The following is a 24,349-nucleotide window of genomic DNA, read 5'->3' on the forward strand; positions in this document are numbered from 1 at the left end:
ACAAGCAGTCAAAACCTAACTTGGGAAACAGATAAAAGGATGGAAATCAATATGGACCCACAGAAGTTTAAGTGGTGAGAAACTATTGCAATGACAAAACTCAGAGCCTAGAAATAGATAAAGGTAGTACGTAGCACAGAGATGTGGCAGCACTGGTTTAGGAATATAAACAAATCTGCAAAATTACAAAGGAAGATGACAAAAGAACATGAGAAATATCACTCTATAAAGCAGGAGAGAGGGATGGCAGGGAAAATGAATCTACAGAAAATATACTGAAGACCAACTTGAATACATTATACTCAAGTATAATTACAATTGAGATAGCTAGGTGGTCCTGGAGTCAGAAGGACCTAAGTTCAAATCCAGTCTCAGACACTTACTAGCTGTGTAACTATGCAAGTCACTTAACTTCCTCAGCTTATTCATCTATAAAATGAGCTAGAGAAGAAAATGGCAAACAACTCCACAATCTTTGCCAAGAAAACCCCAAATGGGGTCACAGAGAGACTCAACAAAACACTGATGGACAAAACTGGAAGGAAGAAAACAAGAGAAAAATGGAACAGATCTGGTAGCATTTCTCTCAAACTTTTTAGTTAATTAAGGATGGTGAAAACACCACATTTGAATTTTAAAGCCTCAGTGCCTCTATATACCAATACTAATACTTTCACTGGAGTCAGGATTTAAAGAATTTCAAAAGACAGAATAGTGTCAAATATTGTGAAAAAATAGTATTCGGCTTAATTCAACAAATAAGTGATGGCCATTATGTAAAAGTTTAAAAAAAAATTTTTAAGTCCTTGCCCTAAAGTCATTTCTTTTCCACCCAGGGAATTTGGGGTACAATTAAATATATGACTTCCAGACCAAGGCTTAAAATATAGGAATAACAGGTCAGAGATAGAGTGCTGGTACCACTCTATTTGCCTAGAATCTTGCACATTTAATCAAAAAACCTTCAAATTGAAAAATAAGAGTAATAAAGACAACTATGAAAATTCACAGATAACACTGATATTGTTAGAGAGATACCTAGAGTCACAAAAGAAAAAGAGAGAGAAAGAAATGCCAATGAAAGCCATGTCCTCAAATATCTCTACACAAGAACTAGAGTTTTAATACTAGGTGGCAAATGTGGCCTAAGACTTGATGGGATGAAACCAGTAACTGAGAAATGGTCTTGAAAGGCTAATTCTTTTTCAGGACAGGACAGTAAGAAGAGGATGGAGGGTCACAGAGCATCCTATATTAAGAGATTCTCCTCAGGGAATCACAGCTACAAAGGGAATCTGGATGAAGCTTGATGGAGGCAGGAAATAGATGAGATATCATCTTCAAGGCTTCCTCTGAGGATAGAGAGAGAAAATAGGTGAAGAAATCCCAAAACAGACCACAAGCCTGGCACAGACACAGGACAGCTGTGAGGGTAGGGATCATACTATTGTAGTAAAATTAGATATAGTAAGGACAAAGGAGACTCTTACTCTTGGATCAGATTCAAAAGATGCAAGCACCAGATGGGATTAAGCAAAAATAATTACTGCTAGCATTAATATAACTTTATATTTTGCAACATACTTTATAATATACTATCTTGTTTTAGCCTCACAACAGCCTCTAATGTAGGTGCTTGCTAGTATTATTGTTTTACAGAGGAGGAAACTGAGGCAGAAAGCAGCTAAGTGACTTTCCCAGGAACACACTAATTATATATTCAATGTTAAATTCAAACTCAGATCTTTCTGCCACCATGCCCAGTGTTCTAACTATAGCATGTATGGTCTTTAACAAGAAGATTGGAGAGTATTTTGAATAAAATAAATATAATAGCTTTAGTGGAATGCAAAGTCAATGTGGTATCCCAGAAAAAACAAAATTATAGGATTCATCATTAAAAGGGTTCTGGAAAGAGAGTATAGGGTATAGTGCCTGGGAAACCATAGGTGCCTAATAAATGCTTGCTGACTGTTGACTGACCCATTATATTCTTCCCACACTGGAGGGTAAATGGAGTACTTGGTTAAATATCTATGTAAATTATATTGAGTATTGCTAGATTAAGTAAGAGCAGGGGTGTGCTGGAAGGAAGAAGCTGATTGTTAAAGCATTTACTTGGACATTAGCTGGCTACAAGTCAGGGCTTGATTATAAGTTTTGTTGATTATTTAGACTTACGAAAGTGTTGGGAAAAAATGTTACAATGCAGATTACACATGAAAATGTCTCTTGTATACATTTTCTTCTTCAGAGCGAGTTGTTGAACATTTGTTGTTTAATATCGTTGTTTTAATTAATTTATTAATTTAAAGTTGTTTTAGTAGTTCTAAATATAGCACACTCCTTATGTAGAGTCCAGAAAATAACCATCATGGTGAGCATCCATGCTTTATAATGGTTGACATAAATTAGGATGTTTATTTAGCCTGGAGAACAAAAGACTTGTGGGATATAATCACCATTTAAGGAAGGCTCCCCACCTGCCATGTTCCCCATGTTCATTGTCTAACTTGGTTCAGATTCCCGATTCCAAGGCTGCTTTTCCTGGAACCTGGAAACTTTCTCACTCTGGAGATGTCGCCATTCTAAGGTCTTCTCCAATGGCCAGTTACACTCCCCAGAATCTTCATTAATGTCATTTTTTTTTTTCATTATCTCCTCTCTCTCTCTCACCACCCTTTTAAATGACAACTTCCCTTTAGAATATAAACTTCTCAAGGGCAGGTATTTTTTTTTCTTTTTTGCTTATATTTATATTCAGCAAGATGCCTGTCACAAAGTAAGTACTTTCTTAAACACTCTCTAATCTATAAATTATATCTTCAAGTCCTCAAAAAGCTATCATTCAAACAATGATTGCGGAGAAAGGGGTAAATTACAAAGAGGCAGATTTTGTGCCAATGCTATAAATATTTACATAGATGATCTTTCTTTTTATTATTAAAAACAGATGCATAGCAGTGAAATTGCTTTGAAAAGAGTATGGACATTTTACTCATTTTCTCTGCACAATTCCAAATGGATTTCCAGACTGGTTGAACCAATTCACAGCTCCACTAACAATGTATTAGTACAGGGCAGCTAGGTGGTGTAGGCCCTGGAGTCAGAAGTACCTGAGTTCAAATCCGGCCTCAGACACTTAATAATTACCTAGCTAGCTAGGTGGCCTTGGGCAAGCCACTTAACCCCATTGCCTTACAAAAAAAAAAATGTTTTAATGTACCATTTTGCTGTAAGTCCTCTAGAAATGACTTTTCCCATCTTTTCAACATTTTTGCTAAGTAAGCATTACTTAATTACTTAGCTTAGGTTAGGAGACTAGAGGAGTCGAGGAAGGGGGTAATTTAATTTCCATTCTCCCATAGCATCAACCCAGCTATTATAAACTAAGACACTGTAGCCCAAATCTGGAGCAGTTTGACTCAGCTGTGGGTTATTTGGGCAAGCAGGCTATAAAAAGTTTTAGACTTTGGTGAGAAACTCCTGAGACTCCAGAGAACTCCTATATTTAATATTTTTAATCTCATTGCTGGGGGCTTTTTCTTACTCTGGACAACTTATCACCTTAGGAATATCTTTTTTTTAAAGAATTGTTTATCTATACCCTGGGGCTCAGAGTGATCCAATGTATCAGGTGAGGGCCTACAGACTAAGTCACTGAGGCTGAGCTAAAAGCTGCTTATTTTGATTTGCATTTTTTCTAATTATTAGTTTTTTAGAGTATTCTTTTGTATTATCTCTGGAGAATCTGCAAGTCTTCTATGGAGAACTCTTCATTTATATCCTTTCACTGCTTAACTATTGGGAAATGACTTTTTTCCTAATACAAATCTGTTGTCTCTAAATCTTAAGACATTAGGTCTTCATCATCAATATCTGCTTACAAAGAATATTTTCCCCCAAGTTTTCCCTTCTTATCTTAATCACATTAATTTTATTTTTTTGAACAGCTTCTCAAGTTAATGTAAGTGACATATCTGTTTTATTTTTTACACCAGCCTCTATCCCCGTCTAGATTTTCTCCACTATTCTCAGCTATAAAAGGTATCTAAATTGGGGTTCTTTTTTTTAAAAAAAAAAGCATGATTCTTAATATTCATTTCCTGCATCTACTTTGCATTTATTGTGGTATATGGTTTAAAGAAACTGTCTTTAAAAAAAATCTAATTTCTGACAAATTGCTTTCTCATTTTACCAGCACTTTTGGTAATCTGGAATATTTTGGAATTTATCATATAGTGAGTTGACCCAAGTTCAAATCCTGGTATGGCTATTTAACTCTCTGTGACCCTGAGTCAATTACTTAATCTGGCCCAGTCTGTTTCCTCAGATTATAGAGCTAAGCAAAGAACTCTTCCAAAAGTTAATTTAAAGAGAGCCTTCCCCCTCTCCCCAGCAAATCCCTCTTTTTTACTTCTTTTTTTTGTAGAATATCTTCTTTCCCCTAATTGGATTGTGAACTCCTGGACAGTAAGGATTGTTTTTTCCTAATATGTATCCCCAGTCCTTAACACAGGACCTGGCACCCAGTAGGTGCTTAGTAAATGTTGACTGACTGACTGACTGATCTGTAAAATAACTGTGTTGGTCTCTTGGGTCCCTTCCACTTCCATGGTTAGAATGCTGTGGTCCCTTTACAGTGTTTAGCTCTGGCTTATAATAGGCTTTTAATACATCTTTATAGGTCATTTGGTTATCTAGAATCTGCTTCAAGATCTTCAGAGGGAAGAGACCCCCTGTTCTTTGATATGCCTCATTCCAAGGGTTGAGAAATGCTACTGGCCAGTTCTTCCTTCCCTACAGCTGATGAACCCTGTGCCAATATACAACTTTCCCCAATTGGTCCAAATCCTGCCTCCCTTTAGTACACAACAACCCTTCAGACAACCCCCTCTTCATACAGTTCCCTTTCCTATGTTTCAGTAACTTATATCTATCAAAAGCTTTAGGGACTGTTATGTGTCAGGTGCTGGGGATCCAAAGACAGACTAGGAGAGAGTCCCTACTTTCAAGGAGCTTAGTTGTTTTTTTTTGGGGGGGGGGGGTTGCACACCATCACTTTCACTTTTTTCCTATGCTAGATCCATTGTGGCCATTTTTAACTGGCCATGTTCCCAGATGCTAATGGAGAGAAGGGATTTCCCTACCCCACCTAGAAAAGCCCAGGGGGTTGAAGTCCAAAGCTAGCCCCTCAACCCCACAAAAAGCCAGGAGCCTCCTTTGCTGGGTACCTCAGAGGCATATTTATAGACCAGAAAATAAGGCCGCTGAGAGCCTTCTGCAGGTGCAGCACCCCCGTGCTCTCCCCCAACGCAGGTGTTTCCACAAGACTGAATCTGCTGTGAACACGTGCTGAAGAAGCTCACCTAGCTGAGGCATGCAAGCAAGGGGCAGCATGGTGCACACTCAGTAAAAATCCAAGACTGGGAATGGCTGGAGGCCAGGAATTCAAAGCTATTGCTGAGGGACCAAAATAGCTTCCTATGAGCTTTACATTGAAGGAAAAACAAATAAGCAATTCTTAGTAGACCCCTAACCAAAATGGCCACGTGTATCTAAAAGTCCAGGAAAAAAAGTGAATGTAATAGTGCACCCTCTAACCCCTCAGGAAAAACCAGGTTCCTTGAAAGTAGGGAATATCTTATATTCTATGTCTTTGAATCCCCATGTTCCCCTCCCCCTAAAAATCAGCTCTTTCTGGTCCCAAACCATCTCATTCAAGTCCCTTCTCTCATTTAAGTCCCTTCTCTCATTTATCAACTCCAGTATATTATCAAATCAGCTATAGCACCTACTATGGGCCCCACCCTAGGTATTTCTGGGATAAAAAGAGAAAGAAGAATGTAAGCCCTGTCCAGAGCTTCTCACACATCAAGGGTGCAAGAAAAGACTGGGTTTGGGAGTCAGAGATCTGAGACCAAATCTTGGTTCCATTGGAGTAAGATCTATAAGGAATCAAAGCTATTATCTCAGAGCTAAACTTTTATCTAATCCTCTCTTTTTCTGTCTAAGAAAAAGTCACACACAGGAAGAATACTTTTCCAAGGTCACACAGATTTTTCTATCAAACCTTAAAGGCAAGTGACCACCCCATTCTAAGCTTTATTTTCCTTATCTATAAGATAAGGATTAAGTTTTGTTTATATTCCTTACCTCACATACACTGAAAGACTTGGCAATCACTTGAAGCTGCCTACCCCATTCTGGTTGAGGCAGGCTTAGACCCAAGGAATCACCATAATCTAGAACAAAGTCAGTATGTGAAGAACTCCAGTTTATATTCGATTTAGTAACCACCCAATAAGACAATGTGGCTAAGTGGGTAGAGAGTCGACCTCAAAGCCAAGAGGCTTTGTGTCTCTAGGACACATACTGGCTGCCCCTTAACCTCTCAATGTTCTAGGCCAGAGGTGACCAACCCAAACAGAAACAGAGACCACTGAACCATACCTAGGGATCTTCATGGGCACATACTGACATAGAAAACCACATATTACATTATGTATCTTTCATTTTAATTTTATTTATTTCATAAAATATTTCCCAGATATCTTTTAATCTATTTCAGGCCATACTGGGGATTATAAGCACATAGCCCATGTTTGATACCTCTGCTCTAGTCCAACTCTGCAAGACAGGAGTTTGCAGATAAAAGTGCCAATCTCTTCATACAGGAAGCTCCCTCTACTAGTTCAAGACCTCATATTCTAAATACAGTTAATTGAGTATCTTTTTAACAGACAAGAAATCGTGTTATACTAATGTCTAAGTATTTCTTAAACCTGTTTCAGATGCAACATCATAATAGTGACTGGAGTCAACATCAAAAGTAATGCAAAGAAAAAGATGTAAAATGAGAAAAACATGGCATAAAAAAAACTCAATTCAATTCATTTTAGCAAGTTACTAACAACAAAAATAGGAAATAGATGGAAGGAAAGGACATTGACACCTCTTAAAATCAATTAAGAAAGATGTTCAACCAGTGTTAATTCAGTGACATAATAAGGAAACCAAGAAATGAAAAAGGCTCCCAAGTCAGCAAACATTTGACTTAATCTGACAGGCAGAAGAAGGATATGGAAGCCAAGGACAACAGTGGGTTAGAATATAGACCAATTTTAGAGGGGAAGATGGTGGAAGATTAGCAAGCAGTATCTTGTACATGCTCTGTATATTTTCTTCCCTCTTTCTCTCAGAATGTGAGCTCCCAAAGGACACAGACTGAATTTTATTTTCTTTGTATTCCCAGCACTTAATACATGTGGCCTGGCATAAAGTGAGACTATTGATATTGGGAGAAAAGAACAAATTTAAAGAAAGCTCATCAAGAAACTCAACTAGGTAAAGTCATCTCAACGGCATTTAAGGATGAAAGCAGAAAAGATTTTTATGGAAGTATCCATATATGTGAATTTGAAATCCATAGTCTAAGATGTGCTACTACATGAGCACGTAGATGTAACAATTAAGAAGTCAAAGGTGGAGAAAAGAGCTAAACTAGATCAAGTACGTCCAACAGAAATCTAGGTAACTCCAAGAACCCAAGGAGGGAAGATGCCAAGGGAATGGACAAAATACTGGCCCTTGGGATTATCAAAGGAATAAGTGACAGAAATATCAATACTGACCAACCCACAAGGCTACTCTTACTTTATGAAATTTTTAAGAGTCTTATCTACACACACACACACCAAAAGTCTTCCTTTTACAAGGGTACTGGAAGGCTATCAAAGCAATAATCCACAACAAGGTCTTGTCCACCACACAACTGACTGAAAAGGGTTGAGAAGGCAAAATTCCCCCTTCTCACTATTGGCTGACCATAATTATGCACGAATACTTCCAAGCAAAACACACCCTTTAAAGGTTCCTCTGAAACAAAGGGTCTCCCAAGCCATGTCAAAAATCACACAAGAGTCACTGAAAGATCAGGTGTCTTGAGGATTGACTACATCAGGTTAGACAGAAAATGGGGAGAACTTTGTTTGCCAATGGTCTTCAACCCTGCCATGGGAGATGTCAAGGGAAGGATTTGTGATCAATGACCACATCTTTCAGATGTTTGTTTGTAAATGGCACTGCATTGTGTTCATCAATCCCCATTTCCTGTTTGTAACTGATACTGTATCTTGTTCTTCAATTCTGGATTCCCGTCAATGATTCCTGAAAGAGATCCAATATACATCTAGAGTTTGACCTGTCTATACAGAGAAAACCAAGTGGTTGAGGGAAGCCTCTAGTCCAGACAATAATGGACAATCTATAACTGATCCACTCTTTCACAAATCAAGTGAACACTGAGTTGGCTCCAGAATCATACAGGAAGAAAGTGGCCTGGATGATCTTTGGGAAAGTACAGTTAGCCCCAAGTCTTCCAATGTTGTGCGGCTGGACCAGGTCATGGAACATATGAACTGAACTGAACTGAAATTAAGGATGATCCAAAGCAAGATGTACAAGATGGTCACAAGCAGTGTGCAACTCTTTAAAAACAAGGAATTACTCAACAGGAATGGATAAAAGGATACATTCTTATCATCTTAGCACCTAGGATTTCGATAACGAGGATACCTAGTCCAGCCCCCTCACTTTACAAATCAGGAAACTGAGGTCCAATGAAGTGATCTGCCTGTGGTCATACAGCTAGTGACAGAGAGCACATCTGAACCACGTTTCTACAATGTGTCCAACATAGAACAGACTCTGTAATAGACCCCCAAAGATGCAGTGATGTATCTATGTCTTATATGGAGCCTGAGAAATTGTCTTTTCCATCATCTCCATGAAGGATCCATCTCCACAAAGGGTCACTGACTTGGTTTCTAGTTCTACCTACTGGGGACAAGCAGAGGAAGTTCAATCTCTTTTCCTTAAGGCATTCTTACACACATACACACACACGCCACATACACATGTCCTACTCTAGCTGTGGGCTCCAAAATCAAGCATATTAACACTCCAGAAGTGGTCTGGTGGAACCAAGGCACAGAAAAAAGAAGTCAACAACTCTGTCATGCAAGAAGCTCCAACAATGCTACTTGAAACAGCAATTCTTTTTTCTGGTTGTAATACAGCACTAGATTGGGGCTAAGCAGGTAATCCCTCAAATCTCAGATTCTTTTCATAGCTCCCTTTATTTACCACAGCCTGAACTTAGGAAGTTCAGAATTTTAACCTAAATGTAGCAGTCTGCATGGATCTTTATGACATGTCACTTAGCCTTGCTTATCACTCAAATGTCTTCAGATATCCCTCCCAAAACGATCACCTGCTAAATCAATAATCGTACTGCACACACATATGCATATATATATATATGCATGTATAAATAAACAGTTACGTATTTACATTTATATGTGTGTATACAAACGTCATTTGTATGATTTGGAATGAAGACCTAGCTGGTGTAGCTATGGATCCCTGGGGCACTGTACTAGAGAGTCCCCTTCATGCTAACACTCTCCTCATCCCAAACCACAGTACTGTACACAACTGTTCATCTTTACAAATAAGATTCCAGCAGAATCTGGAAGACAGGCTGGCAGTTAAAGCAACAAGCATTTGCTAAATATTCCTATGTTCTAGGCTTTGTGATAAAATATATGACAGAAGAATGGCAGGCCCTGCCCTCAGGAAGCTTACATTTGAGGACAAGATTCATCAAACACAAGGGAGCTAAGGCACAGTCTGGAGAGTCAGAAGCATCACTTCCAAAACTTTTGAGGAAATCTAGAGGAACTATGTCTGTAGCATTCCCCCATTCAAACAGCCCAGGAATCATCAAAAAAGTTTCTTAAATAAAAGGAAATAAGGATGGTCAGGCATGACCTATTCTCCCCTTTCACAGGTCTCTAGTCCTCCCCAACAAAGTCCCAAAATAGTTTTTATATCTTCCTTGTCCAAAAAGCCCACAGTGAAGTCCCTGATTAGTCCTCCTGGCCCATGGTACTACTCATCAAGCTGGCAAAGATGATGAACAGATGGAAAAATTCAATGTTGGAGGGGTTTCAGAAAAATAGATGTACAAATGCATTGTTAGTGGAACTGCAAGTTGTTTCAACTATTCTGGAAATCAATTTAGAATTATGCAATTATGCAAAGAAAGTGATTAAAATGTTCATATCTTTTGATAAAAAGAAAATATGAAATAAACAATGTTAAAATGTGATCATATTTCTAAAGCCCTCAGTACAGAACTAACATGGAGAAAGTCACTCTATGAACAATTCTTCTCTTTCCTGCCTTTAACACAGAAGTCCACCCTGCCTTCCTTACTTTCTGTATACACTCCAAGAAATAACTCAACAAAGTAAACAGAGTTCCAAGTTTTAAAGTGGGTCAGACACATCAGCCAGAGGAGAAGGCTTGAGCCACCAATATGGAGGACTCAGGAGATGAGTTACAAGGCCAGCTTTGCTCCCCAGTCACTTCCTCAGTTTCTCTTCCCATGTCACACAAGATCTAGAATTGGAAGGACTTTACTAAGGAGAAAACTACCACTTGGGGAATAGCAATAATAACAACAGGCATTTATATAGAGCTGTAAGATTTGCAGAGCACTTTACAAATAACTTCACATCTGATCTTCCCTGAAAGGGAGGTTCTACTGCCATTACTCATTTTATAGATGAGAAAACTGAAGCAAGCGAAGGCTTAGTGACTTGCCCAGAGTCACACAACTACTAAGTGTCTGAGGCAAGATTTGAACTCAGCACCACCCACTGGTAATGGGACTTGCCAAGGACACAGAGAAAGCAAAATACTTCCTCTGACTACACATCCATCATTTCTTCTGCAACGTGGCATTAAAAATATGTGATCATTAAGATGAAAAGAGATACCTGATTGATTTCAAAAACCTAAATTGTATACAGTCCCTGAGAGGATCTTGGATCTCAGAAGCACTCCAAATACCCCTTAATTCTGGTTGATTTGTATTTTTTAAACATTAAGCCTCATGGTTGCCTTGTTTCTGATTAGTTAAGGACTTCTCAAAAGAAAGAATGTGGATTCCATCACTGTTCTTTCTGCTTTGCTCTCTGGAAAGAGATGGAAATGCCCCATGTGGACCCTGGGTTAACCCTTTGCAGGACTTAAGAGAGAAGTAGGAGAAACACCTCCAGTCCCCACCACATGGGAATGGAGAAGAGAAACTGCTAAATCAGCTCAGGACAAGTCCTGACTGAATCCTCTTGCCATCCATGAAGCCAGCAACAGCCTCTTTGCCAAGGATTCCGCCTGCATCGGGAGCGGAATCCCCCAAGTGGCCAAGGCAGGGGGTCTGGGAAAGTCCAATAGGAACACCATGTCACTAATGACAGCCCTAGGAGTGACTTCAGAGCCCCAAGGATGCGGTCTGGTGACTAAAATGTTCATATCTCTTAATAAAAAAATATAAAAACTATTTTGGGACTTTGGTAGGGAGTGCTAGAGACCTCAGGGCACAACCAAAAATCCAGCAGGGACAACCAGACTAATAGATGAGAAGAGAGAGAAGCAGGGAACTACAGGTCCTGGAATTAGAGGTCTGCTTTGCTCTTTATTCCCTTGGACCTCCCTTCCTCCAGTCCTAATGTGGTCCTGCATCAACATAGGAGCTGGGATAAGATCCTCCCACAGCAGGGATCTCTCTCCACAGCATCCCTAAAAGATTAGGGTGATCTGCAACTTTGAGGTACCACCTCATCCCTATCAGATTGGCAGAAAAGGAAAATGATCAATATTGGAGGGGATGTGGGAAAACTGGAAGTCTAATGCACTGATAGGAGAGTTGTGAACTGATCCAACCAATCTAGAGGGCAATTTGGAAGTAACCCCAAAGGGCTATAAAATTGTGTATATGCTCCTTGATCCTACAATATCACGATTGGGTCTGTATTTCAAGGAGATCAAAAAAGGGGAGAAAGACCCATGTGTACAAAAATATTTCTAGCAGCTCTTTTCGTAGTGGCAAAGAACTGGAAACTGAGGAAATGCCCATCAATTATGGAATGGCTGGACAAGTTGTGCTATATGAATGTGATGGAGGACTGTTGTTTTGTAAGAAATCATGAGCAGCCAGACTTTGGGAAAGCCTGGAAAGACTTGCACAACTGATGCTGAGTGAAGTGAGCAGAAAAGGAGAACACTGTGGAGAGCAACAGTAATAACAACATTGTGAGATGATCTCTTTAAATCACTCTTTAAAACTTCTTTTATGTTGTTCTTTCTCTCTTGTGATCTTCCCCCCGCCTTAGTTCTAATGTTTTTTTCACAACATGCCTAATAAAGAAATATGTAAAACATGTACAACCTATATCAGATAGTTTGCTACCAAGGGAAGGGGGAGGTAAGGGAAGATGGTAGAAAAATGTGGAACTAAAAAGCTTGCAAAAGTTAAACTACAAAAACTACATTTACATATAATTAGAAAAAATAAAAAAGAAAGGGGAAAAAAAGAAATCATGAGCAGACAGATTTCAGAAAAACCTGGAAAGATTTACAGGGAAAGGGTCTTCCTCAAGACAGGCTGCTGGCCCAAGACTAGCCTCACCCAGCTACCAACTGGACACATGGGAAAGGGAGGAAAGGGCTGGAGACACACAAGGTGGCTCAGAGGACAGGCTGGGGAATTGAGGCAGGGGGCAGTTTTTTGAGGGTCTTCACAGGGTCAGAGAATTCTGTCAGAGTTCTTAACCTTACCTTTCTAAAAACATTTCTATAACTGCCATTCAAAGTAACTGGTGCCCTTTGCACTACTACGTATTTTATTTTGTTCATTTAAAAGCAGGATTTTCAAGAAGAAGCTAGACTTCACCAGATTGACTTCCAAGGGTTCTGGGCAGAGAAGGTAGAGGTTCCCTATACTACACCACACTGACTGCAATCAGTCCTGTCTCCTTGTTTTACTATTGAAAAAAATGGAGGCACGGAAAATTTGAGAGGCAATTAGCAGATCCCAAAGTCCTCCTCCACTGCTCCCAACATTCTGGGTCCCCGAGCCAATGAAGAGGACAGGAGAACTACAAAAACAGACATCTCTGGTTCATGGTCCTTGGAAAATGAAGACCCCGAATAAAGCAGGGAGCAGGATGCTTCTCAAAGTCTTCTGCAATGAGCCCCACCCTCCTGGGCTGGCACTGCCCAGCCCGGCCCACCTGAAGCAGAAGTCTAACTATGGCTTAAGATCTAGGCCCTGGGGACAACAGAAACAGAAGACATCACCTCCTGTGCCCCTGAGGAACAAGGTTCAGAGCCTCCTCCCCTCCCTCAAAAGGCAAAAGACAAAGGCACTCCAGCTGCAGCCATCCTCAGGGAGGAGGGTTTGAACATCATCCTTAAAATCATTGGGGATCTCCAATTGGAATTTTCCAGGAAAACCTGATTTCACCAGAGGACTCTCCACCCATCTACTAGAAGCCTTCCCTGGCTCTGCCACTAAAAGGTCCAATTCTTGAATCTCTGGGGCCCAAAGCACCAGCCACACTTGGGAAAATCTACGTGACTCGATGACAAAGGATAAAACCACACTTTATTTAATGCTTGTCCCATTCCTAGAAATTGTTCCCTTTCAGTTCTCCTGCACATCCAGTGATGCATTTTTGAAAAGAAATGAAAGAAAGAAACAAAGAAAGCTAATGGTGTATCACCTGAATGGGCTCAAGTTTCATTTAGATGACAAAAAAAAAAAACAACTCAGTCCTTGAAAGCCAAAGGGAAGCAGTGATGGGGAGGAAGAGATGGGATGGTCCTAGGCAGGAGGCAAACATCCCACCGTGAATTGTCTCAGAAAACACAATGACCTAGAAACACTACACCAGGATCACCAAACGCCTGGTTATATCACTGTCCTAGGAAGCACCAAAGGGAGAGCAGTGATGTCCAGGACAGTCACAAAGATCCTTCTGGCAAGCTGTGAAAACAGAGAAGTATGACCGCTCACCTCTCTCTCCAAAAAAATCTAAGAAAGGCAGAAAAATGAGACTAGAATAACAAGTCAAAACCCCAGTCTCCACAAAACCTCCTTTTTTCCTCCAATGATCCCCAACCCATGCACCCAATCAGTTGCCATCTTTCCCATAGGAGCCCTTTCCCTTCTTGCTCATTCCCCCAGGGTCACTCTCATCTCTAGACCAGACCCCTGGCCTCTCTCACACACTCATTAATAGCCCCTAACTTGGTCTCCAATTTATCCACCACCCAGCTGACAAAGTAATATTGCTAAAAAGCATAACTACAGTTCTCCCCTTCTCAAGAACCTCCATCTTGCATCTATGACCAAAAAAAAAAAAAAAACCCAAAAAACAGTCTCCTGGTTTGAGTGGGTGAGGAGAGAGAATGTGTTCATAAATAAGAGGGTTAAGAGAGGAGCCATTGGGGCGGCTAGGTGGTACAGTGGATAAAGCACAGGCCCTGGAGTCAGGAGTACCTGGGTTCAAATCCGAGCTCAGACAGTTAATAATGACCTAGCTGTGTGGCCTTGGGCAAGCCACTTAACCCCATTTGCCTTGCAAAATCCTTAAAAAAAAAAAAAAAGAGGAGCCATGGCAAGGTCAAAGATGAGTTCCTGACAGCATCCACAGTCCTTGGGAACCCACCTGGAGAGCAAAAGAAGTCTAGACACACTAAGTCTCAAAGTGAGAAAGTTCACAGGGCAACACAGGCCCAGCCTTTGAATATCTGAGGGCAGATATGGGGCACAGCTTCTTGTTCAGTCACCCCTGTGTCCAACTCTTCATACCCCCATTTGGGGTTTTCTTGGCAAAGATAGTAGCATGGTTTGCCATTTCCTTCTCCAATTCATTTTTACAGATGAGGAAAGTAAGGCAGACTGAGTGAAGTAACTTGCCTGGGGTCATACAGCATGTCAGTGTCTGAGGCTGGATTTAAAGTTGGAAAATGAATTCTCCTGACTTCAGGCTTGGGGCTCTGTCCCTGCCTGGTCTATATTAAGCATCTACTTAATCAATGATTGTTGATTGACTGGGCCTCAATTTTCCCTTCTGTAAAGGAGGGACTCCATTGACAGTTTCTCAAGTCCTCTGACAATTTAGTATTTAGTTCCATTCCATGAGCCCTAAATCTATTCTACGATCCAAAGCACCCAGATATCCCAAATATCACACACATAGACAATTTGACTGAGGTCTTTGTCAGACCCCAGGCAGTCTATGCCGATCATCTCCTTCCACCCATGTCCTCCATCTCCACCATCCTCCCTTAAGGACACCTTCTCTGGCTCCTAGCCACCTAATTATCCAATCCCCAGCCTCCTCAGTTCAAGCTTGGGTTGCTCTATCTCACCTTGCTGAGGACCTTTGGGTGCATCTTCCTAATGTTTAGGAATTGAGAGAGGGAGAATTTCCCCAATCAAAGCAGAAATGCAAATGTGCAAAGAGACAGAAGATGGGCCAGCAGATCAACTGCCTGCTCCTCCCCACACCATCCTGGATTCAGGTCAGAGGTCAGAACAGTCAGTTCAGGAGAAAGGAAATCACACCGAACCAACTGCGAGGTTTGAGAATGGGCAGGCATAAGCACTTTTAAGAAGAGATTAATAACAAGGGGTGGGGGAGGGAAGAGAAGGGGAGACAGGGTCCAGATTGCATCCTTCTTGCTGAGAATACACTGTGAATAAAGGGATGATGCAGAGGTGGGGGGGGGGGGGTCCCACAGGAGAGCCCTCCCCTAGGCAACCAAGACCCATGAGTGTGTGAATCTGATTATCTTCAAAACATGTCTAAGGAGACGTGCCCGAGTGGGGTGGGGAGGAGGAGGGAGAAGGGCCTGCCTGGCTAATAGCAACATGAATAATTCACAATTATATACCACTTACAGTTCCTCCAGTTCAATCAGAGCAGAAGAAACCAGTCTGGAGAGGTACAAAGACACTGGATCTGAGATGAGAAGGCCAGAGCCTCAACACCAGCTCTACCTCAGTTTCCTCATCTGTAAAATCAGGGGGCTAGGCTCAATCGATCAATCAATCAACTGATCTCTAAAGACCAGTTCAGTTCAACAGATGGTGCTAGGAGAGGTCTCCTACAGAGCCACAAATGATCAATATTCCCTCCTTCCAGCTTCTACTCAGCTAGGAGCCAACAAGTCTGTCTAGTTGTCTCATAGAGGCAACTCGATGATACAGGGATTAAAAAGTGGAGTTCAACTGATTCTTAGAGATTCCTGACCTTGGTGAACCTGTCTGCCTCAGTTTCCCCATCTGTATAATAAAAAGAATGATAGCACCTCCCTCCCAGGGTTATTATGACACCTAAACGAGATAATAATAATATCTGCTAGATAACAATCATTATTATTATTATTATTATTATTAGTAGTAGTAGTAGTAGTAGTAGTAGTAGTAGTAGTAGTAGAAAAGAAGGAATGGTCCTGAAGGAAGAAATGAAAAGCATTTTACTGCTTCCTCCAAGGGCTTTAAGCTAAGGATAGGATACTAATTTACAAAGGAAACCAGTCCTGCCCTTAGGGAACTTCCACACCTATCCAAGGAAAGACAGCCCCTCCCAACCCTTCATCCTTTCCACTCTGGGAACTAGAAGGTGGGCCCCATGGAATCTAAGGGGTCTCCAGGCCAGCCTGTGCCAAAGACAGGGTTGCTTCTGGTCAGCTTGGGGCACAGCCCAAGGGAAGAGTTGTCACTGGAGGGGCAGGGAAGAAAATTGGGAGGAAAAAAGGTCATTCCTGGTGTTGGATCAGCCTGGGCTCCATAGAAGGGAAATGTCAAACAGCTAATTAGTGCTACCAACTCAGGAACTAGAATCTGCTTAAATCAAGCCATTAATGAAGGTTGCTATTCTAATTCTAGGCTGGCCCTTGTTTCTTATATGGGATTAAAATGATAGTCCTACACCCAGCTCTTATGATACACAGGCAACCTCCTTGCCCTTGTAAACTAGAGCCCCAGACCAGATGATATCATCCCCCAGCAGATTTATGCAATGAAGCACTTTACAAATATGATCTCATCTGATCCTCTGGGAGGTAGGGGCTATTCTTTTACAGAAGAGGAAACTGAGGCAGGCTGAGGTAAAGGACCTTGCCCAAGGTTCACAACTGCCTGAGGCTGGATTTGAACTCAGGGTTTCCTGACTCCAGGATTAACCCTCTTATCAGATGTTGCTATTACTGTTGCTGCTGCTGCTGCTGATGATATTTCCCTTCTAAGGAGCTCAAATCAATTATTTATCCTTCATTTTCAAAGAAGACCATGATATCAGGGAGGTGATACCATGACATGTGAACTGGATTTGAGAGAGGGTGCTGTGCTAAGTCATCAGCCTCACTTTCTCTTTAGAGCCATCTGGGTCCAGTGGCCAGATATGAATCAGGATGACTGGAGATGGTCCTGGATGTGAGAAGATTGGGGTTAAGTGACTTGCCCAAGGTCACACAGCTAGTAAGGGTCAAGGATCTGAGTCTGGATTCAAGCTCCTGTCCTGACTCCAAGGCCAGGGCTCTATCCACTGTGCCACTGAGCTGCCTTCTGCTCACTGCACCACCAATTACACAAGGGATGATGGGATACACAGAAGGGTGGGAGCCCCGCAGAGGTCAATATCATGGCTAGAATAAGAAAAGGGAAAATGAAGACCTATGAAAGGCTAGAAGCAGGAAAACAAATGATTTATTTGAATTTTGCAACTAACTAGCCCAGTATCTTTGGACAAGTCCCCAAATCTCTCTGGGGATGGACACAACAGCTATGTCTAAGCACTGAAGGGTTGTTACATGGAGGAGGAACTGGTTTTGCTCTGGTGGGAGTGACAATGAGGCTGGACATCATCCAGCAAAACCTTCCTAGAGGTGAGCGCCAACCCAAAGTAGAAGGGGCTGCCTGGGATCTCTGTCCTTGGTAGTTCTGAAGAGGCCAATAACCACTTATCACAGATGCTTTGGTAGAATGTTCTCTATCAGTATGGGTTGAATCAACTGCCAATTCTCTATGCTGCAGGAGGGAGGCAAGACTGGATGGCAAAAATGAATACAGGCTAGACTTGGAGTCAGGAAGTCCTGGGTTAGTATCCTGCCTCAGAGAACCTTGACTGAGCTTCTATTTCCTCATCTGCAGAAGAGGTCAATAAAAGGGGCAAATCACATGGTTGTTGTGAGTCAACAGCTTTGTAATCACTGTTAACTTTAGTTTCAGTCTTATAAAAAGAAGAGAAAAATAATGACATGAGGGGTAGGGGAGTCAAAGAATTTCGTCTTGGGAGACGAAGGTGAGATTTGAGATCCAAGGGTGAGAACATGAAGAACAGGATATCAGACCTAAAAGCAGGAAGGAGCCTTGGAGGCTAGTAAAAGAAGCAACTTTTTTAACAGAAATGGAAACTGAGCCCAGAGATGGAAGAGGCCTCCCTACTACTTAGGGTCCAATCAATGGGGCAGGGAACAAAGATACAGTGGATGTGGGTTCAGATCCAAGATCTTCCATTTCTGGAGAATATGATGGTTAAGTTGAAGGGGAAAAGGAGAGGAATTAAAAAGGAAGAGGAAGTGAAGGGAAAAACAGGGAAGGGAAGGAAAGAAAGGGAGAGAGGGAGGAATGAGAGCGACTGAGGGAAGAAAAAAAGAAAAGAGAAGGGGGAAGAAGGGGAGAGAGGAAAAGAAAAAAGTCAAAAAAGAGAGGGGAGGAAAGAAGAAAGGAAAGGAGGGAGGGAAGATGGAAAAAAAAAAGGTTGGGTAAGAGAAAGGGGAAAATGAAGAGACAACCAAGGGAGATTGGCTAGGGACTGTAGCATATTCTTTAAATTGCTGCTTTCAAAAGACTGACCAGAGTCCTATGGTTGGTTGAGAGTTCCTGGGGCTCTGGAATAGTCTTTAGACCTGAAAGAGGCAAGGAAGCCCATATTAAGAGAATTTAGGACTTCTCCCTAGTTCGTTAATGCAACCCGCTCATTTTACAGAAGTGTAAACTGAGACCCAGAGAAGGGAAGTGACTAGCCCAAAGACAAAGTTAATAAGGAACAAGTCAAGGTCTTCTGACTCTAAATTCATATATTTTCACAGCCTAAAAAATGAACAAGAAAAAAAGAGACTCCCTCAGCACCCCCTTTCAGCTCCTGGAATCTGTGTGCTATCACTTCTCCAAACTTGTACAAAGCCCATAAATTGGGGAAAAAGACAGCTCTAGTTTCTGTGGGGCTTTACAGCTCACAATTTGTCACCTGTCAACACAGAGAGCTTATTATAGGCAAAGAAAATCCAATAATGTGACTGGGATTTCTAAAACCCCTCAGCTCCAGCAGCACCCGGCTCAAAGCTTCATCTGCTTCTCTCTCCCAAATAAAAACTACAGTACTTGAAGGCAGGTGCTCTGGCCCCTGCTCATACCCAGACACTCACTCTTAGGAAGGGTCTTTGGGCTTTTTCTCGGTTTCCCACTTAATCTATGTTAAGACCATGCTTCACAGACATGATCACTCAAAAAAACAATCATTATTTAAGCCCCTACTAAGTGCTAAAGAAACAAAAATAAGAAGGTTCCAATCTACTAGAGAAGACAGAATGTACACAAGTAAGCATTTACAGAACAGCCATGCAAGGTAAATGGGGTTGGAGCAAGGGTCCCCACAGCCTGGGAGAAGAAAAAGAACTGGAAAAAAGACTTCAAGCATACTTCCAACAGAAACTTGTCAATGGCCACATACAGAATTTAATATTTATTTATTACTACAAATTAACCCATATTACCAACGAAGATGTCATGAGTCAAGTTTTAAAACAAAGGTTAGGCAAAAATAATGATGTTTGTAAGTTCCAAGTTTAAACTTTAGTAGAGGGAATAGACAAATGGCTGGTTCAAAGGCTCAGAGGTAGGAGATGGAAGGGTCATGTGAGAGCAATAACAAAAAAAGTTCAGTATGCCTGAACCCCAGAGTACAGGATAAGAAAGGGACATATAATCAAGCTAGGTAGACCTAGGTTATGAAAGGGTTTAAAAGCCAAAGAGAAGAGTTCATTTTATTCTAGAGGCAATAGGGAGCCATAGCATTTTACTGGGGAGAGAGGTGGTGATGGCTTTCAGATCTATGCATTAGGAAAAATCCCTTTGATGGACTGACTTGGGAAGAGATACCAAGTATGTGTCTAGGATGAACACAGTTTATGGGTTATTCCTCCTGTTAAAACATGAACTTCCTAAAGTAAGGGTCTGAATTTTGCCTTTCTTTGCATCCCCAGGGACCACCACTGTGCCTTGCAATAATAGGTGTTTAATAAATAAGTATTAACTGAGGCAGGGAGATGAGGCACCGAAGAAGATGCACATTTTTTGCATATGGCCAAGGAGAGAATTTGTTTTCCTTAACTGTGTGTAGTTGTTAGAAGAGCTGTTTGTCTTTTTTTTTTTCTGGTGGGAATGGGAGAGAGAAAAAATGCTTGTTGGTTTTTTGTTGTGATTAAAAAGTCAAATAGGCTGTTGGAATAGTCCAACTAAATTGGCATCCATGCAAAAGGAAAGAAGGGGGCAGGGATTTGGGAGGGACAGGTAACAAACAGCAAGATGTGGAGAATGACATTTGTCACTGTTGTTCAGTCATGACTTCACTGACTTCAGGTGGGCTTTTCTTGGCAAACATACTGGCATGGTTTGCTAATTCCATCTCCAACATATTTCACAGATGAAGAAACTGAGGACAACAGGGTGAAGTGACTTGCCCAGGGTCACCCAGTTAGTAAGTGTCTAAGGCTGGATTTGAACTCTTGTCGTCCTGTTTCCTGGGCACGCCCAGAGTTCCATAATGTATTTGACACGCTCACAGACATACCTCAAATGAGTGACATCCTCTGCCTTACATATATGCAATCCAACTCTACTACACCTTCTACAAGAAGCCTCCACCAGGGTGTTCCTACCGATCCAGTCTCTAGATGGTTTGGGCCTAGATCTAGCTGCAAGTTGTCTCCCCCATCAAATCTCAGGCTTTGGGAGGAGGTGTGAACCTGGAGTGAACCCCCCTCCTCAGGGGAAAGGACAGGGCCTGGCCCATGGCAGGTCCTTCATAAATGCTTACTGAGTTATGGTAGATGGCTAATAATTGTTTATTGCTTGCCCTGCTTCATGTCTGTCTCCAGTATTTGCCACAGGACCCTGGCACAAATGTTTATGGATTGATACAAGTCCCTTACCTCCACAAGTCTAGAATAGTGGGTGAGAAGTCCAAAAATGAGCCCCTTCCCAGCTGGGAGGGCCACCAGGCATCTCTCAGTTTCCTCTCCTATAAAACTGTGGGATGGTGACAAGGAATCACAGGTGCAATTTTATTTTTGTGATTTGTGATTAGGGCATCAAGGTGGTGTAGTAGGTAGTGCCAGCCCTAGAGTCAGGAGGGTCTGAGTTCAATCAAATTCAGCTTCAGGACACTTAGTAGCTGTGTGGCCTTGGGCAAGTCACTTAACCCTGACCACCCTGCATCCAAGACCATCACCAGTCATCTGATTCATATCTGGCTCTGGAGGAGAAAGTGAGGCTGGTTACTTAGCACAGCCCCCCTCTGAAATCCAATTCATGAGCCTGTCATGGTGTCACCACCCTGATGTCATGGTCTTCTTCCATATTGAATGACAAAGTCATCACATCATCCCAAGTTTCTACTCAACCTGCCCCATATCCTGAGCATTAGCTAATTTTCCACCTGAGGAGATGAGACATAGGCAACAAGTGGGGTTCCAGGGCAAAGAGGCAGGAAGTGGACAAATGAACTCGGGTCTAAGGAAGAAGGGGGCCTGGCACCAAACCCAAGAAGGTTCTGGATCGACACTAAAATGTTTAGGCTGGATTTGAAAAATGGAGTGACAGTTGTGCCCAACATTAAGTAATTAAAGCACCAATTCACTAGCATTTATAAAATGCCAACTGTGTGTTCAATAGGGGACAGACAAGTGAGAAGCAATTATTAAGTACCTACTGTGTCAGACAATAAGCATTTAAGTGTCTTCTACATGTGGCAGCCACTGAAGAAAGTAAGAAGCAGAGCAAGTAATAAACAATTATTAAGCACCTACTGTATTGGTCAGTCAGCATTTAGTAAACACCTACTACGTGCCAGTCAGTGCACTAAATGCAAAATCAGAAAGCAAGTTTAGAATGACCATTCAGGGAGATTCTGACAACAGGAAGGGAAATAATCCTAATAACATTAGTAACAATAATAGTAGCTGGCACTTGTATAAGGCTTGCGGGTTTGACGAGCACGTTGCATCCATTATTTCACGGGAACCTCATCACGAGCCTGGGAATGTTATAATTCCCTCTTTGTAGATGACAAAACTAAGACTCCCTGAAGTTAAGTGACTTGCCCAGGTTCACACCACAAATAGTGTTCTCATGACTTGAGTACACGCCAAGGGAGCCCCCAATCTGCCTCAAAGACAGGTGGTGGAGTGGGAACCATCTTAGATCTGAAGCTCTGAGTTCAAATCCTAGCCTCCTCACTCCCTAGCTGCAAGACCTTGGATAGGTAGATTTTTGATGGGGGGAAGGGGGTGGGGCTTCAGCTATAAATCCATGAGTCAATTTTCCTTCTTCCTCTTTCCCCATAGGCCCCCACTAAAACTTTTATCTTTGCCAGAAAATCTGGGCTGAAGACCCACATAATGTAGAGCTGCCGCTGGCCAGATAAACTCACTTCAAATGCCTTGAGCCCTTGGAGAGCATGATTGTCTGTACTTGGAAAAAAATAGCTTATTAATAGCCCAGAGCTTGGCTGCGCCCTCTTTTGTCCCTCGCCACGGCTGGGGCCACCCAGCTCTCGCCAGCCCGGGACCGGGCAGGGAACGGGGCCTGATGCCCCTGCCACCCAGCTCTCAAGGTCTGCGCCCCTGCCATCCTCTGGCACCCGGGCTCCCGGCACTGGCACTGCAGGATCAAGGGGGGCAGGGCAGCCTCTCTGCACGGGGAGGGGGCTTTCCACTCTGCCTCACAGCCAGGCCCAGACTGGCACCTGCCCTCGAGGGGCTGCCAGTCCACCCCGGGGTGCCAGTGCGGAGGAATGAGAGCAGGCGGGGGAGGGGAACCTCTGGAGACTGTCGCCCCCCCCCGCGTCACCCCAACCTCCCACGGCCCCCCGTGCCCCCGGGATGTTCTCGAGCTTGCTCCCTCCCCCACACGCGTGGTGCCAGGGCGGGGGGCCGCCCCACCCTTCCCTGCAGTTAGGGAGGCAGATCGCCCCCCCCCCCGCTTTGTGGCGCCGGAGAGGACCCCCAAACCACGGGCCCTCCGGGGGGGCGGGGCCCCTCGACGCCCCCCGCGGCGACACCCCACCCCGTCGACGGGGCGGAGGGCGAGGCCGCGGGGGGCCGCGGAGGCGCCGTCGGGGGCCGCGCCATTACCTGCTTCTTCAGGCCCATGCTGTCGGGGCGGGGCGGCGGGGCCGGCCGGGGTCGGGGCCGGGGTCGGGGCCGGGCCCGGGGCGGGTCGGGGCCGGGGCGGCGCGGCGGGGTCGGGCCGGGGCGGCGCGCCAGGCCCAGCCCATGGAACGTTCCCGGGAGCCGGGCGCGTGCGGCGGCGGGACGCGACGTTCCGGAGGCGCCGCCGCTCCCCGCCCCCTCGGGGCACGTGGCGCCCCTCCCCCCGCGCCTCGCACGTGCCGCCCCCCGGCGGGTCACGTGGCACCCCTCCCCCCGCGCCGGGCCCGGAGGCCCGCGGAGGGAGCGGCCCCGACGGCGCGCGCCTCGGCCCCGCCCGAAAAGCCCGGATGGAGGCGGCCGGGCCCCGCCCCCGCCCCCGGGCCCCCGGGGCCCCCGCGTCCGGAGGAGGCGCGGGGAGGCCGCGGGGCTCCGGGGGCCCCCGCCGCCCGCCGGGCCCAGTTACGCCCCGCGGGGACCCCGGCCCCTGTGGCCCGGCGCAGGGCCCCCTTCCTTCCAGGGCTCTTTTCTAGCGTAGAGGACCTGAGTTCAAGTGCGGCCTCAGACACTGAATGACCTCGCAGAGTGGCCTTGCAAAAAAACCAAACAAAAGTCTTTCCTGACCGGTCGCCCCCCCCCCCCCAGCACTGGCCACCCCCCAGGACCATCACTCACATTTTCCCATGCTCTCCCTCTTGGGGGGCTTGGGGGGCTGGGCCCCTGATTGAAATTGGGCCTGGCCTTCGTCTAACCCGAAGCTTCTCAGGCATCTGGATGATGAAGTGGATAGAGGACCAGACCTGCAGTCCGGACTCAGATGCTTTCGGCCGGGTGACCCTGGACAAGTCACTGCCCCCTGCCTGCCTCAGTTTCCTCATCTGTAAAATGAGCTGGAGAAGGACATGGCCAGCCACTCCAGAATCCTGGCCAAGAAAGCTCCAAATGGGGTCAACAATGAGACAGCAAAAATCCAGCCCCTAAAACTTAAATTTCCTTC

At 43.8% G+C, this 24,349-nt stretch overlaps 1 protein-coding gene across 2 annotated transcripts in view; it reads right to left on the reverse strand.

Moving 5' to 3' along the window:
* ELAVL4 (ELAV like RNA binding protein 4) overlaps positions 1–23,381 on the reverse strand; it is a 137,820-nt gene extending 114,439 nt beyond the window's left edge. For both annotated transcript variants that reach the window (XM_074221483.1, XM_074221482.1), the window contains exon 1: positions 23,338–23,381. In XM_074221483.1, coding sequence (XP_074077584.1) covers positions 23,338–23,355 — 18 coding nt within the window. In that variant the 5' untranslated portion in view covers positions 23,356–23,381. The remainder of the gene's footprint in view (positions 1–23,337) is intronic.
* Between the last annotated feature and the right edge of the window lie 968 nt (positions 23,382–24,349).

The sequence above is a fragment of the Macrotis lagotis genome, chromosome 2 (genome assembly GCF_037893015.1).
Source record: "Macrotis lagotis isolate mMagLag1 chromosome 2, bilby.v1.9.chrom.fasta, whole genome shotgun sequence".
NCBI lineage: Eukaryota > Metazoa > Chordata > Mammalia > Peramelemorphia > Peramelidae > Macrotis > Macrotis lagotis.